This window comes from Seriola aureovittata, chromosome 19 (genome assembly GCF_021018895.1).
Source record: "Seriola aureovittata isolate HTS-2021-v1 ecotype China chromosome 19, ASM2101889v1, whole genome shotgun sequence".
Lineage (NCBI taxonomy): Eukaryota > Metazoa > Chordata > Actinopteri > Carangiformes > Carangidae > Seriola > Seriola aureovittata.
In genome coordinates this window covers 23,978,737-23,992,138 of record NC_079382.1, presented here as the reverse complement: position 1 = coordinate 23,992,138, position 13,402 = coordinate 23,978,737, and the positions used below count along the sequence as shown (strand labels likewise).

Here is a 13,402-nt window from a genome sequence, read left to right as displayed (position 1 = left end):
GTTTTAATTAAAATATTTCAAATTTTTTCTGTTTGTTGTTTGAAGCTTTTGGAGGTTTTTTGTTGAGGGGCAGATGAGGTTTGTTCATGTGTTTGATGATTCATCTGTGTGAATGTGAAAAACAGATGATGATTGACAGTTCGAGTCTGATGTTCAGTAATAAAGAAGTTGTGGGTTCAAATCCTGATAAATGACTTTTTTCTTGTGTTTATATTAAATCACAACAATAAAATTGTACAAACACCAATGAGTTTCACCACTTTGTCATCATAGTTACATGACAACTGTAATCAGTTACTCATTACACCTTTAAAACTAGAGTCACCTTCTCCTTTCAGACTAGTTCAAGGTCACATCCTGCTTATCAGAGTCAGAAAATATTTTATATTTTACTGTTTGTGTGAAGTTTTGAGTAAAAGGTAAAAAGAGTTTTGTGAGGTCACACTGACCTTGACCTTTGACCCCCGAAAACTCTAATCAGTTCATCCTTGAGTCCAGGTGAATGTTTGTGCCAAATTTGAAGAAGTTCTGTTGAGGTGTTACTGAGATATCGTGTCCACGAAGTATGGACTAAAAACAAAATGGCTGCAACGGATGAATAAAAATCTGTATTGGTATCTGCTGTGTTAGCATCCTAACGAATTAGCCTGGTAATACCACTTTGTACCTCAAGAGGCGATGGCGATCACTGTAGCGCGGTATACCCAGTTTAGATGAGACCATGCCCACTGGTTAGCGTCAACGCTGGAGACGTTACTGAACTCAATGTTTCTTCTAGACAGGTGAGTAAACATCAGCTAATGCTAATGTTAGCTATGTAGCAATAGCAGGACTTTAAACAAGTGGAAATACACATCACATCTACATGAAACAGCAGCTACTTCACTGATCATCAGCAGCTAGCTTAGCATTAGCTGCATCGACTGCACATGGCTCACACAGCCACACCTGTCCAGATTCAATTCAACCTTATTGACACAAGATCATAACATGTTTCCTGTTGCTGCTCAGTGACACATGGGAAACTATTTTTACTGAGATGTGGGATTCACTGCATTTCCCACAATGCCTTTGGACAGCTTCCAGACAACAGTAAAGGCAGCTTCACTCACAGCAGTTGGGATATTTCTGTGGCTGTCACCTGTCAGAGGATATGATTGATGGATATTCTGTTGCTTAGGGACAGATCAATGTATTTTTATCTTCCATCGCTATAGAAACAAAAACTGTGAGGTTCTTCTCCATGCCTTTAAAAATAGATGACATAAGAGAGCACAGAGACTGCTGCAGCAGATCAATGACTGATCAATGATCAATAAACGACTATACAGCAAACAACTGATGGTCAAACGTGAACATCACTGTTTCCAGTGGGAAAGAGACAGATCCGCCCAGCAGGATGTCTTTTATCCACACAAGAACAAGAAGCAGGTACCTCAGTGTCAGGTGGATGGAACCTGGACATTTAAAGGGACAGTGCAACATTCAGGTGAATCCTCTTCCTCTAGTTCAGACTGATCTGAACTGCAAACATGAGGCTGGTTAGCTTAGCTTAGCATAAAAACTGGAAACAGGGGGGACAGCCAGTCTGGTTCCAAGGGAACTATCTAAGTGTCCATCTGGTCCTCCTGATCCTCCTGGTCCTCCCGGTCCTCCCATTCCTCCCGATCCTCCCTGTCCTCCCGGTCCTCCCATTCCTCCTGATTCTCCCGGTCCTCCCGGTCCTCCCATCCTCCAGATCCTCCCGGTCCTTCCATTCCTCCCGATTCTCCCGGTCCTCCCATTCCTCCCGATCCTCCCGGTCCTCCCATTCCTCCCGATTCTCCCGGTCCTCCCATTCCTCCCGATCCTTCCGGTCCTCCCATTCCTCCCGATTCTCCCGGTCCTCCCATTCATCCCGATCCTCCCGGTCCTCCCATTCCTCCCGATTCTCCCGGTCCTCCCATTCCTCCCGATCCTCCCGGTCCTCCCATTCCTCCCGATTCTCCCGGTCCTCCCGGTCCTCCCATTCCTCCCGATCCTCCCGGTCCTCCCGATCCTCCCATTCCTCCTGATTCTCCCGGTCCTCCCATTTCTCCCGATCCTCCCGATCCTCCCGGTCCTCCCATTCCTCCTGATTCTCCCGGTCCTCCCGGTCCTCCCATTCCTCCCGGTCCTCCCGGTCCTCCCGGTCCTCCCATTCCTCACGGTCCTCCCGGTCCTCACGATTCTCCCGGTCCTCCTGGACCTCCCGGTCCTCCCATTCCTCCTGATTCTCCCGGTCCTCCCGGTCCTCCCATTCCTCCTGGTCCACTCGGTTCAGACTGAGCAGGTCCTCGTGTCTGTCCTGGATCCTGGTCTTGAGTTTTTTCTGATGAGTCGCAGAAACTCATTAAACAAATTGTGTTTCTCTTCTTCTCCCCTGGGGGGAGCTTCATTAACTAAAAAACCCAGACCAGGAGCGTGGGGGAGGACAGACCTGAAGACGCCGCACCGACAGGAAGTCCCGACATGGAGGACGAAGGTTTGGCTGGAGTAAATGTGGAGAGCTGCAGGGGGCGCTTTGAGGTCACAGGTGAGGTCGATGACATCAGAGACAGGAAGGTGAACATACGTAGGTGGTGGAGGAGGTTCTCCTCTGTGGTCGCTTGTGTCAGGAGGCAAAGGGAGGAGGACGTCATCTCTGAAGACAGATGGTCTCACCTGAGTGTCAGGACTTCCTCCAACCTCCAACCTTAGCTGACCATCAGAAAAAGACTGAGGCACCTCTTAGCCAGAGGCGGGAGAAGCGGATCATTAGGTGTGAAGGACGTGACGAGGCCACAGGAGGCGCCTTGTTCACCTGATAACCCCCAGAGCGACGGGACCGATCAGAGTCCAGAGGTCCGAACAGACGTCCAGCGGACCAAGGACCGAACCCCAGCAGAGGAGGAAATGTCCGCTAATGGATCAGACGCTGTCCTGACGGAGGCTGTTGTAGGCGCCGAAGACATAGATGAGCTTCCTGTCAAAGGTTCAGTGGAGATTGTGTCTCCAGATCTAAGCCTGTCTCTTCAACCGTCAGTGAACGGACCCTCGATCCGGATTGAGCTGGTTCCTCCAGATGACGCCATTCTGGAGTTCTGGGAGGGAAGCTCTCTGGTCCGAGCCGCCATGAACGCCGCCGTGGATCAGCTGACCAGAGAACAGCGGAGTGGCTCAGACCGGGTCCAAGAGAACCGCAGGGATGCCGAGACCACACCTGACGACCCTTGATACGCCTCACAGGCAGCTGGAGCTCCGCCCACCCACACGTGTCATACAGATGTTTACAGCTGCTGTAGTCAATATTTTATATCACTGTTGGCCACAGTCTCTCCACACTGCTGTGACCAGCTACAGTTGCTAAGCTGTGATTGGATAGTCAGTCGCCGTGGGAGGGACTTAAGCCTTGTTTAGCTTCTAGCTTCCTGTGAGTGTTTTCAGAATAAAAGCTGCCCGAAGCCTCCATCCAGAGACTAAACACCGAGCAAAAAGAGTGGGAACACTGGACTGAGATTCACACACACTTTATGTTTACAAACAAACAAACAAAAACAAACAAACAAACAATGGATGCACCTGACAGACACAACTAAGGGCAAAATGTCTCATGAAAAAAACTGATGGTTTTATTATTTGAAAAGAATTGAAGTGAATGAATTGAAATGTGATTGATTTAGATTCTTTTCTTTCATTTATTTAATAATTAATTCACATTAATTAAGGTTAATTAATAAGTGTTAAGCTCAGACTCTGATTGGATCATTTTTCATTTGATATTGAAAAAGTTTCTGTGATGTGATCTAAAATAAATGTGACATGTTCCTCGTCTGCAGCTCGGTGTAATCATCTGTTCAATAATAATAATAATAATAATAATAATGATAATAACTTTATATTTAAAAGAATCATTACTGAGGGAGGGTTGAGTCACTTCTTATGTTTGTTTCATGTCAACCACAGAAGAAGAGAGAGGAGGAAATGCATTTAAAGGTCAGAGCAGCTGAATCCACAGAAGAAGAAACAGACTCCATTAACGACTGACGGTGTCTGATGACATCACACAGCTGTCAATCACTGCTGGATGATTGACAGCTGCAGATCATGTGTGTTTAATCAGCGTCAGGGCAGCATGACGATGATCAGATCACATAAAATCAATAATGTGATTTGAATATTGATCAGCCGTTGTAAATGTGACAGTGTGTAAATAAAGCCACGTTCAACTGTTGGAGATCAGATCAAATTTTATTGATCATATGACAGAATAGAAACATCACATTCATCACTTCATGCTGGTCTCTATTTCCATGACAATGACCTCTGACCCCCGTACAAACAAAGCTGCTGTGGAGGCTAAAGGTCGCAGAGACTTCTTCATCCAGCTGATGAAACACAGTTACACTATAAAACTACAGTTACACTGTAAAACTACAGCGCTACACTGTAAAACTAAAGTTACACTATAAAACTAAAGTTATACTTTAAAACTACAGAGCTACACTGTAAAACTAAAGTTACACTTCCAAACTACAATTCTACACTGTAAAAGTAAAGTTACAATTTAAAACTACAATTCTACACTGTAAAACTAAAGTTGTACTGTAAAACTACAGAGCTACACTGTAAAACTAAAATTACACTGTAAAACTACAGAGCCACACTGTAAAACTAAAGTTACAATTTAAAACTACAATTCTACACTGTAAAACTAAAGTTGTACTGTAAAACTACAGAGCTACACTGTAAAACTAAAATTACACTGTAAAACTACAGAGCCACACTATAAAACTAAAATTACACTGTAAAACTAGAGCTACACTGTAAAACTAAAATTACACTGTAAAACTAGAGTTACACTGTAAAACTAAAGTTACTGAAGAGGAAACAAAAAAGAAGGAAAGTGGCGAAAAGAAATAAAACCAGATTATTATTCAGGATCTGTGAAGCTGTCCATCCTCCTCCTCACACCTGTTCACACCTGTCTGCCTGCAGGTAAACAAACAAACAAACACCAACTACTGTGAAGAAAACATCTGAGGTTCAGAGTCATAATGTTCTGGAGGAGAAAGATTATGAAACTGTGATGAAGGCTGTTCAGCTTTCATGTTAATGAAATGAAACTGTGACACAAACAGACTTTGTTCTTGTGATCTTTCTTTCTTTTTATTTACCTGAGTGTTTCCTGTTGTTTCACCTCATCGACGGGTTCTTCAGGAGGAAACGCCGAGCACTCTGCACCGTGTTCTGGAACAAACAGCCAGTCCACACATTCGTGATCTTAAAGTTATTATATTATGATGTCTCCTCCTCTCACTGTATGAAAATGAAACCAAAACATCCTGCATCTGTGCAGTAGTGATCAGGGGGTGGGGCCACGGTATTAAGGTCCCACCCATACACTCGCTCGACTCAATCTCAGCTGTCAATCATGACGCCACCCTCCCGTTTTATAACATCAAATGACTCTAACATGGAGGGGGCGGAGTTTATGACGTACACACGGAAAATGTGTTTTTACACATTCAAACACAAACAGGTTCATATAATTCATTTGTTCTCTCAAATACTTTTAATTTAAAAAAGTAAGTTACAACAATACAAAATAAAATAAAAATAAAACTAAATAAAACAACTAAAAATAGAACAAAAACAAATAAAAACAAAACAAAATAAAATAAAACAAAAAACAAAAACAAGATAAAACAACAATTACCTCCATGAGCATTGCCACCGTCATTGGCCCCACCCCTCCTGGAACAGGTGTAATGAATCCTGCTCTCTGATTGGCTGAGGTGTAGTGGACATCTCCAACCACCCGTTTACCACTCGCCCTCGTCTCATCTGTCACAGAGGTCAAAGGTCACATAGTGAGTAGTATCAGTGTGTATCAGTGTGTATCAGTGTGTAGTATCAGTGTGTAACAGTGTGTAGTCTCAGTGTGTATCAGTGTGTAGTATCAGTGTGTAACAGTGTGTAGTCCCAGTGTGTACCTTGTACGTGGTTGATTCCACAGTCGATCACCACAGCTCCCTCCTTCACCCACTCTCCTCTCACCATCTCTGCTCTACCTGCCCCCACCACCAGGATATCAGCCCTGCTCACCTGTGGACAGGAAACGCATCATGAAACGTCTTTATGTTCTCTCAGTGGGTTCCCTGCTGTTCTAGTTCTGGTTTCACTCTGAGTTCACTCTGAGACAACGCTGTGTGTGTGATGTCATCACTGTATCAGCTCGCTGTGTGTGATGTCATCACTGTATCAGCTCGCTGTGTGTGATGTCATCACTGTATCAGCTCACTGAGACTCAATCATCTAAGCTCCTTCAGTCTCTTTAAACTCAGAGAGAAAAGAGTTTTCAATAGAAGCTCTGACATCACCATCATCATGATCATCATCATCATCCTCATCAGTATTCAGGCGGGTGTTGTCACCTGTGCAGGTAGGTCTGGCGTCTTGGAGTGACAGGTGGTCACAGTGGCGTGGTTCCACAGCAGCAGGTCGTGCATCGGAGCTCCAACGATTTTACTGCGACCGATCACAACCGCATGTTTTCCTGCCACAGACACACCTGCACAGGAACAGGAAGTCACAAGTGAGATCATTGTACATGTCAGAGTCACGTGATCCTCCCTGTTATTTGAACCCTTTAAATTGTTTCCTGCTGCAGTGTGTCAGCGCAGCGCAGCGTGTAGTTTGGATTCTGAACTGACTGATACTGAAGGAAACCACAGGAGGATTCTCTGAAGCCTGTCCAGTTCAGTGTCTAAGGAAAGTTTAGAGACGTTTGTTCAACAATATTTACATGAAGTTTGTGTGTGAAGAAAAATGTGTCAGTCATGAAGAAAGGGTTAAAAGAGCTGAGCATGTGTGTGTGTGTGTGTGTGTGTGTGTGTGTGTGTGTGTGTGTATGTGTGTGTGTGTGTGTGTGTGTGTGTGTGTGTGTGTGTGTATGTGTGTGTGTGTGTGTTGTGTGTGTGTGTGTGTGTGTGTGTGTGTGTGTGTGTGTGTGTGTGTGTGTGTGTGTGTGTGTGTGTGTGTGTGTGTGTGTGTGTGTGTGTGTGTGTGTGTGTGTGTGTGTGTGTGTGTGTGTGTGTGTGTGTGTGTGTGTGTGTGTGTGTGTGTGTGTGTGTTTGTGTGTGTGTGTGTGTGTGACCTGTCTGTCTGATGAGCTCCATGCAGCCATTGGGGGTGCAGGGGATGAAACAGTCGTTCAGATCACCACGACACAACTTCCCTGCATTGATACAACTCAGACTGTACACACACACACACACACACACAGTTCTACATGAAGACATGATTCAGTCACTGTTAAAGGTCAAAGGTCAGATCAGGGAGCTGTGAACTCACCCGTCCACGTCCTTCTCTGGAGACACGGCGTTGGTGATGAGCTCAGTGGGGATGGGGTGAACGGAGTCCAGAGGGAGCTGGATGATCAGACCGTGGACCGACAGGTTCTCGTTGACAGACCTGATGCTCTGCAGGACCTGGGGCACGACAGGAAACAGGAAACAGTCAGAGCCGGGCGTTTCCTCTCTGCCACAGGTGTGGGAGAGACTGAAGAGGCGGGTTTGTCACCGACCTCGTCCTGCGTCACCGTGGTCGGTAGCCTCACGTGTTTCGCATCAATTCCAATCTGCAGACAAGAAGACAAGACTGGGTCAGAATAAACTAGAGTCCCAGTGTCCCCCTAAGACCTGAACCTTAACAGACCTCACTGATATCACCTGGTGACTGACAGCAGCTGCAGGGGCTCAGAATGATGGAAAGAGGAGTGTGGCAGGACTTTGTGACACATCACGTTACCTTGACAACACCAAACACTTTTGATTTTACATGTTTCACTTCCTGGAGCTCTGGCTCAGAGTAATCACAGTAACCTGTTAGTCACTAACAGGTTACTGTGATTCCACTAACAGTTAGTGGGACACTCTGTGCTGGTTAAATCTCTTAAACATGATGAACCTGATCAACATGATCAATGTGATGAACCTGATGAATGTGATGAACCTGATGAATGTGATGAACCTGATGAATCTGATGAATCTGATGAACATGATGAACCCGATGAACCTTATGAACCTTATGAACCTGATGAATCTGATGAACATGATGAACCCGATGAACCTTATGAACCTGATGAATCTGATGAACCTGATGAACATGATTAATGTGATGAACTTGATGAACCTGGTGAATGTGGTGAACCTGATGAACCTGATGAACCTGATGAATGTGATGAACCTGATGAACCTGGTGAATGTGGTGAACCTGATGAACCTGATGAACTTGGTGAATGTGATGAACCTGATGAATGTGGTGAACCTGATGAACCTGGTGAATATGGTGAACCTGATGAATGTGGTGAACCTGATGAACCTGATGAACCTGGTGAATGTGATGAACCTGATGAATGTGATGAACCTGATGAATGTGATGAACCTGATGAATGTGGTGAACCTGATGAACCTGATGAACCTGATGAATGTGATGAACCTGATGAACCTGGTGAATGTGGTGAACCTGATGAATGTGGTGAACCTGATGAACCTGATGAACCTGGTGAATGTGGTGAACCTGATGAATGTGGTGAACCTGATGAGCCTGATGAACCTGATGAACCTGATGAATGTGATGAACCTGATGAATGTGATGAACCTGATGAATGTGATGAACCTGATGAACCTGATGAACCTGGTGAATGTGATGAACCTGATGAATGTGATGAACCTGATGAACCTGATGAACCTGGTGAATGTGATGAACCTGATGAATGTGATGAACCTGATGAATGTGATGAACCTGATGAATGTGGTGAACCTGATGAATGTGATGAACCTGATGAATATGATGAATGTGATGAACCTGATGAACCTGGTGAATGTGATGAACCTGATGAATGTGGTGAACCTGATGAACCTGATGAACCTGATGAATGTGATGAACCTGATGAATGTGATTAGCCTGATGAATGTGATGAACCTGATGAATGTGGTGAACCTGATGAATGTGATGAACCTGATGAATATGATGAATGTGATGAACCTGATGAACCTGATGAATGTGGTGAACCTGATGAATGTGGTGAACCTGATGAACCTGATGAACCTGATGAATGTGATGAACCTGATGAATGTGGTGAACCTGATGAACCTGATGAACCTGGTGAATGTGATGAACCTGATGAACGTGGTGAACCTGATGAACCTGATGAACCTGGTGAATGTGATGAACCTGATGAATGTGATGAACCTGATGAATATGATGAATGTGATGAACCTGATGAATATGATGAATGTGATGAACCTGATGAACCTGATGAATATGATGAATGTGATGAACCTGATGAATATGATGAATGTGATGAACCTGATGAACCTGATGAATGTGGTGAACCTGATGAATGTGATGAACCTGATGAATGTGATGAACCTGATGAATATGATGAATGTGATGAACCTGATGAACCTGATGAATGTGATGAACCTGATGAATGTGATGAACCTGATGAATGTGATGAACCTGATGAATATGATGAATGTGATGAACCTGATGAACCTGATGAATGTGATGAACCTGATGAATATGATGAATGTGATGAACCTGATGAACCTGATGAATGTGATGAACCTGATGAATGTGATGAACCTGATGAATGTGATGAACCTGATGAATATGATGAATGTGATGAACCTGATGAACCTGATGAATGTGGTGAACCTGATTAATCTGATGAACCCGATGAACCTGTTGATGTTCTCTCACCTCGGCTGCAGCCTTCAGTTTGGTGCTGATGTATAGGTTGGAGTCGTCTCTGTCTCCCACCTGAAACACAGTTGAACACACGTCAGGTGACAGGTGAGCACACACCTGAGTCATGTGACAGTCGACTGTTACAGCTGTCAGTTGTCTGCTATGAAGCTGCTTCTCTGTGAAACAAGGAAGCACTGACGGAGGAATAATCATCTCCTCCTGTTGGGCTCAGCTTTAACGAGGCAGCTCGTTAAAGCTCCTCAGCATGGGTGGAGTCTCGTTAAGTCAGTCCACAGAGGCCTGAGCTGATTACAGTAACACGCCCCCACACTCGTTGGTCAGATATGACGACAACGCCGACGGCGACGATGAGCAGGTCTGACAGGTGCAGTTCTGACAGGTGCAGTTCTGACAGGTGCAGTTCTGACAGGTGCAGGTCTGACAGGTGCAGTTCTGACAGGTGCAGTTCTGACAGGTGCAGTTCTGACAGGTGCAGGTCTGACAGGTGCAGTTCTGACAGGTGCAGGTCTGACAGGTGCAGTTCTGACAGGTGCAGGTCTGACAGGTGCAGTTCTGACAGGTGCAGGTCTGACAGGTGCAGTTCTGACAGGTGCAGGTCTGACAGGTGCAGGTCTGACAGGTGCAGTTCTGACAGGTGCAGGTCTGACAGGTGCAGTTCTGACAGGTGCAGGTCTGACAGGTGCAGGTCTGACAGGTGCAGGTCTTGGTTTTGAGGGCTGGGGGTTTATCAGGGTTCATGAGAGCAGCAGCAGCTGCAGTGAACACAGCTGGTTCAGACTGGTTTAGTTACAGTCAGGAGAAGGTGGACTGCTCTGGTCCTTGGACTCACCTGTAAAGACCACCAGACTCACCTGTAGGACCACTAGACTGGGTCTGAACCCTGAGAACTGACTCCTCATCTCCTCCACCTCATTCTTCAGCCTCTCCCTCACCAACCTGCACAAACACAGACCCAGGATCAGTTTTAAAAAGGTCAAAGGTCAACGATGTAAAAGGTCTCCATGTTAGTTCCTGGTCCCATCCTGTGTGGTCTGACTGGAGGGACTGGGAGAACCTGGACTGGGGGAAGAAGAACTGTGTGATACAGACACGTTGACATGGACTCAGACTCACTTGGACGTCTTGTTGCCGGAGATGATGGTTGCCATGGAGCGCCTGCTTCCTTGGCAACCAGAGGCCCCGAGACGGAGTGAGCGGACGACCGAGGGTAACATGGCTGTGAGAGAGTGAAAGAGAGAGAGAGAGAGAGAGAGAGAAAGTAAAATGAATAATAAATGAATGAAGTATAAAGTCTGAATGAAACTGATTCGTCCTCACTCCACATACACAGAGTTTTATCTCCAACTGAAACTAGAATAAACCTGCCAGGACTCAACGGACCACAGCTGCTGCACTGCTGAACACATGGTCAGTCTGAATAGATCAGTTCAGACTTCAGTTTGTCTTTAACCTTCTGAATTTTACAGATTAAATTCAACTTTGAAAGCTTCTTGAATAAACATTATACCAAGTGTTTTACATCAAAATCTCAACTGCACCCATTTGCCCCCGAGCACCGTGTGAAGAGATGATCTGCCCTGAGGCTGGAAGGTCAAAGCTCCATTTGTGAAATTCTTCACATCCCTTTTTACCAAAGTCCAAGGTTCACTGAAATATATGAATAAAGAAGTAAATGAACATGTAATAAATGACGTGTTTGTCGAGCCTCCTGACTCCAGCTGTGAGTCACGTACAAACTCCAGAGAATAAATACTCAGAAGTGAAGAGTGGACAGATTCCAACAGGATGTGAATCGTATCTCTACACTTTATTAACACAGAGATGTTGATACAAACATCAAAAAACAAACGCGTCGGCACGTTTGTCGACGTCCAGCAGCAGGTGCACGACAGCAGCTGATCTACAGTCATTTACCTGAACACTGATCAGACATGAAGCTCGTCTCTCTGTGAAGTTGTAAATGAGAGCTGCTCACCCAGTGACACGGTCCACACATTCACCATGACAATGATTCAAACAGTCACAGCGTCTGCAGCCACGAAACAAACAGCAGCCGCACAGTTTCCCATGATTCATGAGGGCAGCTGCAGACACGTGGAGACGAGTTTAATACACAGAGAGAGAGAGAGCAGCAACTTACCTGAGAGACGAAATGAACACTACTGACACACAGCTGCACCAGTGTGTGTGTGTGTGTGTGTGTGTGTGTGTGTGTGTGTGTGTGTGTGTTCCCGCTCTGAACTAAATCAAACCAGCAGAGGGAAGCTGACTGATACTGAAGAGGGAGATCAAAGGTCAAACTGGAGTCACACTCCTCTCAGCCAATCAGATTCCAGACTGATGGGGCGGCAACAGAGGAGCAGGAGGAGGAGGAGGAAGAGGGAGGAGGAGGAAGAGGGAGGAGGAGAAGGAGAAGGAGGAGGAGGAGGAACAGGGAGGAGGAGAAGGAGGAGGAGGAGGAGGAGGAGGAGGAAGAGGAGGAGGAGGAAGAGGGAGGAGGAGAAGGAGGAGGAGGAGGAGGAGGAGGAAGAGGGAGGAGGAGAAGGAGAAGGAGGAAGAGGGAGGAGGAGGAGGAGGAGGGGGAAGAGGGAGGAGGAGAAGGAGGAGAGGAGGAGGAGGAGGAGGAGGAGGGGGAAGAGGGAGGAGGAGAAGGAGGAGGAGGAGCAGGAGGAGGAGGAAGAGGGAGGAGGAGGAGGAGGAGGGGGAAGAGGGGGAAGAGGGAGGAGGAGAAGGAGGAGGAGGAGCAGGAGGAGGAGGAAGAGGGAGGAGGAGGAGGAGGAGGGGGAAGAGGGAGGAGGAGAAGGAGGAGGAGGAGGAGGAGGAGGAGGAGGAGGGGGAAGAGGGAGGAGGAGAAGGAGGAGGAGGAGCAGGAGGAGGAGGAAGAGGGAGGAGGAGAAGGAGGAGGAGGAGGAGGAGAAGGAGGAGGAGGAGGAGGAGGAGGAGGAGGAGGAGGAAGAGGAGGAGGAGAAGGAGGAGGAGGAGGAGGAGGAGGAAGAGGGAGGAGGAGGAGGAGGGAGTGAGGGTTGCACACACTCAGCTCCCAGATCACTTCACAGGATGTTTGTTTTCCGACTCTGTGACCCATCAGACAGGGAAGCTGTGAGGAAAGACACTGTTGCATCATGGGAGATGTAGGATCCTGTTTTTGAATCAGTCCATTCAGCTTCAGAATTTACTCTGATTCTGTGTTTCGAGTCTGGTGAAGACCAGATGGGTCATAAATAAATACACTCACTGATCACTTTATTATGAACATCTGCACACATCTGTTCATTCATGGGATTATTCCAATCAGCCAATCATGTAGCAGCAATCATCATCATCATCATCACTCCTTTATCTATAAAGTTACACATGATACTGAGGGAGGGAATGACACTCGGCTTGTTGAGTTCTGGTTATTAGACGTGTATTACTGATCTAAAGTCAGTAACTGATCTAAAGTCAGTAACTAAAGTCAGTAACTGATCTGTAGTCAGTAACTAAAGTCAGTAACTGATCTAAAGTCAGTAACTGATCAAAAGTCAGTAACTAAAGTCAGTAACTGATCTAAAGTCAGTAACTAAAGTCAGTAACTGATCTGTAGTCAGTAACTAAAGTCAGTAACTGATCTAAAGTCAGTAAC

At 46.0% G+C, this 13,402-nt stretch overlaps 1 protein-coding gene across 5 annotated transcripts; it reads right to left on the bottom strand.

The window, feature by feature from the left end:
* Positions 1-4,229: 4,229 nt before the first annotated feature.
* On the bottom strand, positions 4,230-12,009 carry LOC130187423 (C-1-tetrahydrofolate synthase, cytoplasmic-like). Of its 5 annotated transcripts, none has more exons than XM_056405043.1 (12): positions 11,918-12,009; positions 10,891-10,993; positions 10,629-10,713; positions 9,769-9,828; positions 7,586-7,639; positions 7,354-7,490; positions 7,157-7,257; positions 6,435-6,571; positions 5,994-6,105; positions 5,717-5,844; positions 5,175-5,247; positions 4,230-4,989 (listed from the first exon to the last, which is right to left on the bottom strand). In XM_056405043.1, exons 2-11 carry the CDS (start codon positions 10,989-10,991, stop codon positions 5,194-5,196), a joined length of 969 nt encoding a protein of 322 aa, XP_056261018.1. In that variant the 5' UTR covers positions 10,992-10,993; positions 11,918-12,009; the 3' UTR covers positions 4,230-4,989; positions 5,175-5,193. The 5 variants fall into 5 exon arrangements, with proteins under 5 accessions (XP_056261018.1, XP_056261016.1, XP_056261015.1 ...); XM_056405041.1 differs by lacking the exon at positions 11,918-12,009 and adding an exon at positions 11,753-11,874; XM_056405040.1 differs by lacking the exon at positions 11,918-12,009 and adding an exon at positions 11,692-11,725.
* Positions 12,010-13,402: the final 1,393 nt, after the last annotated feature.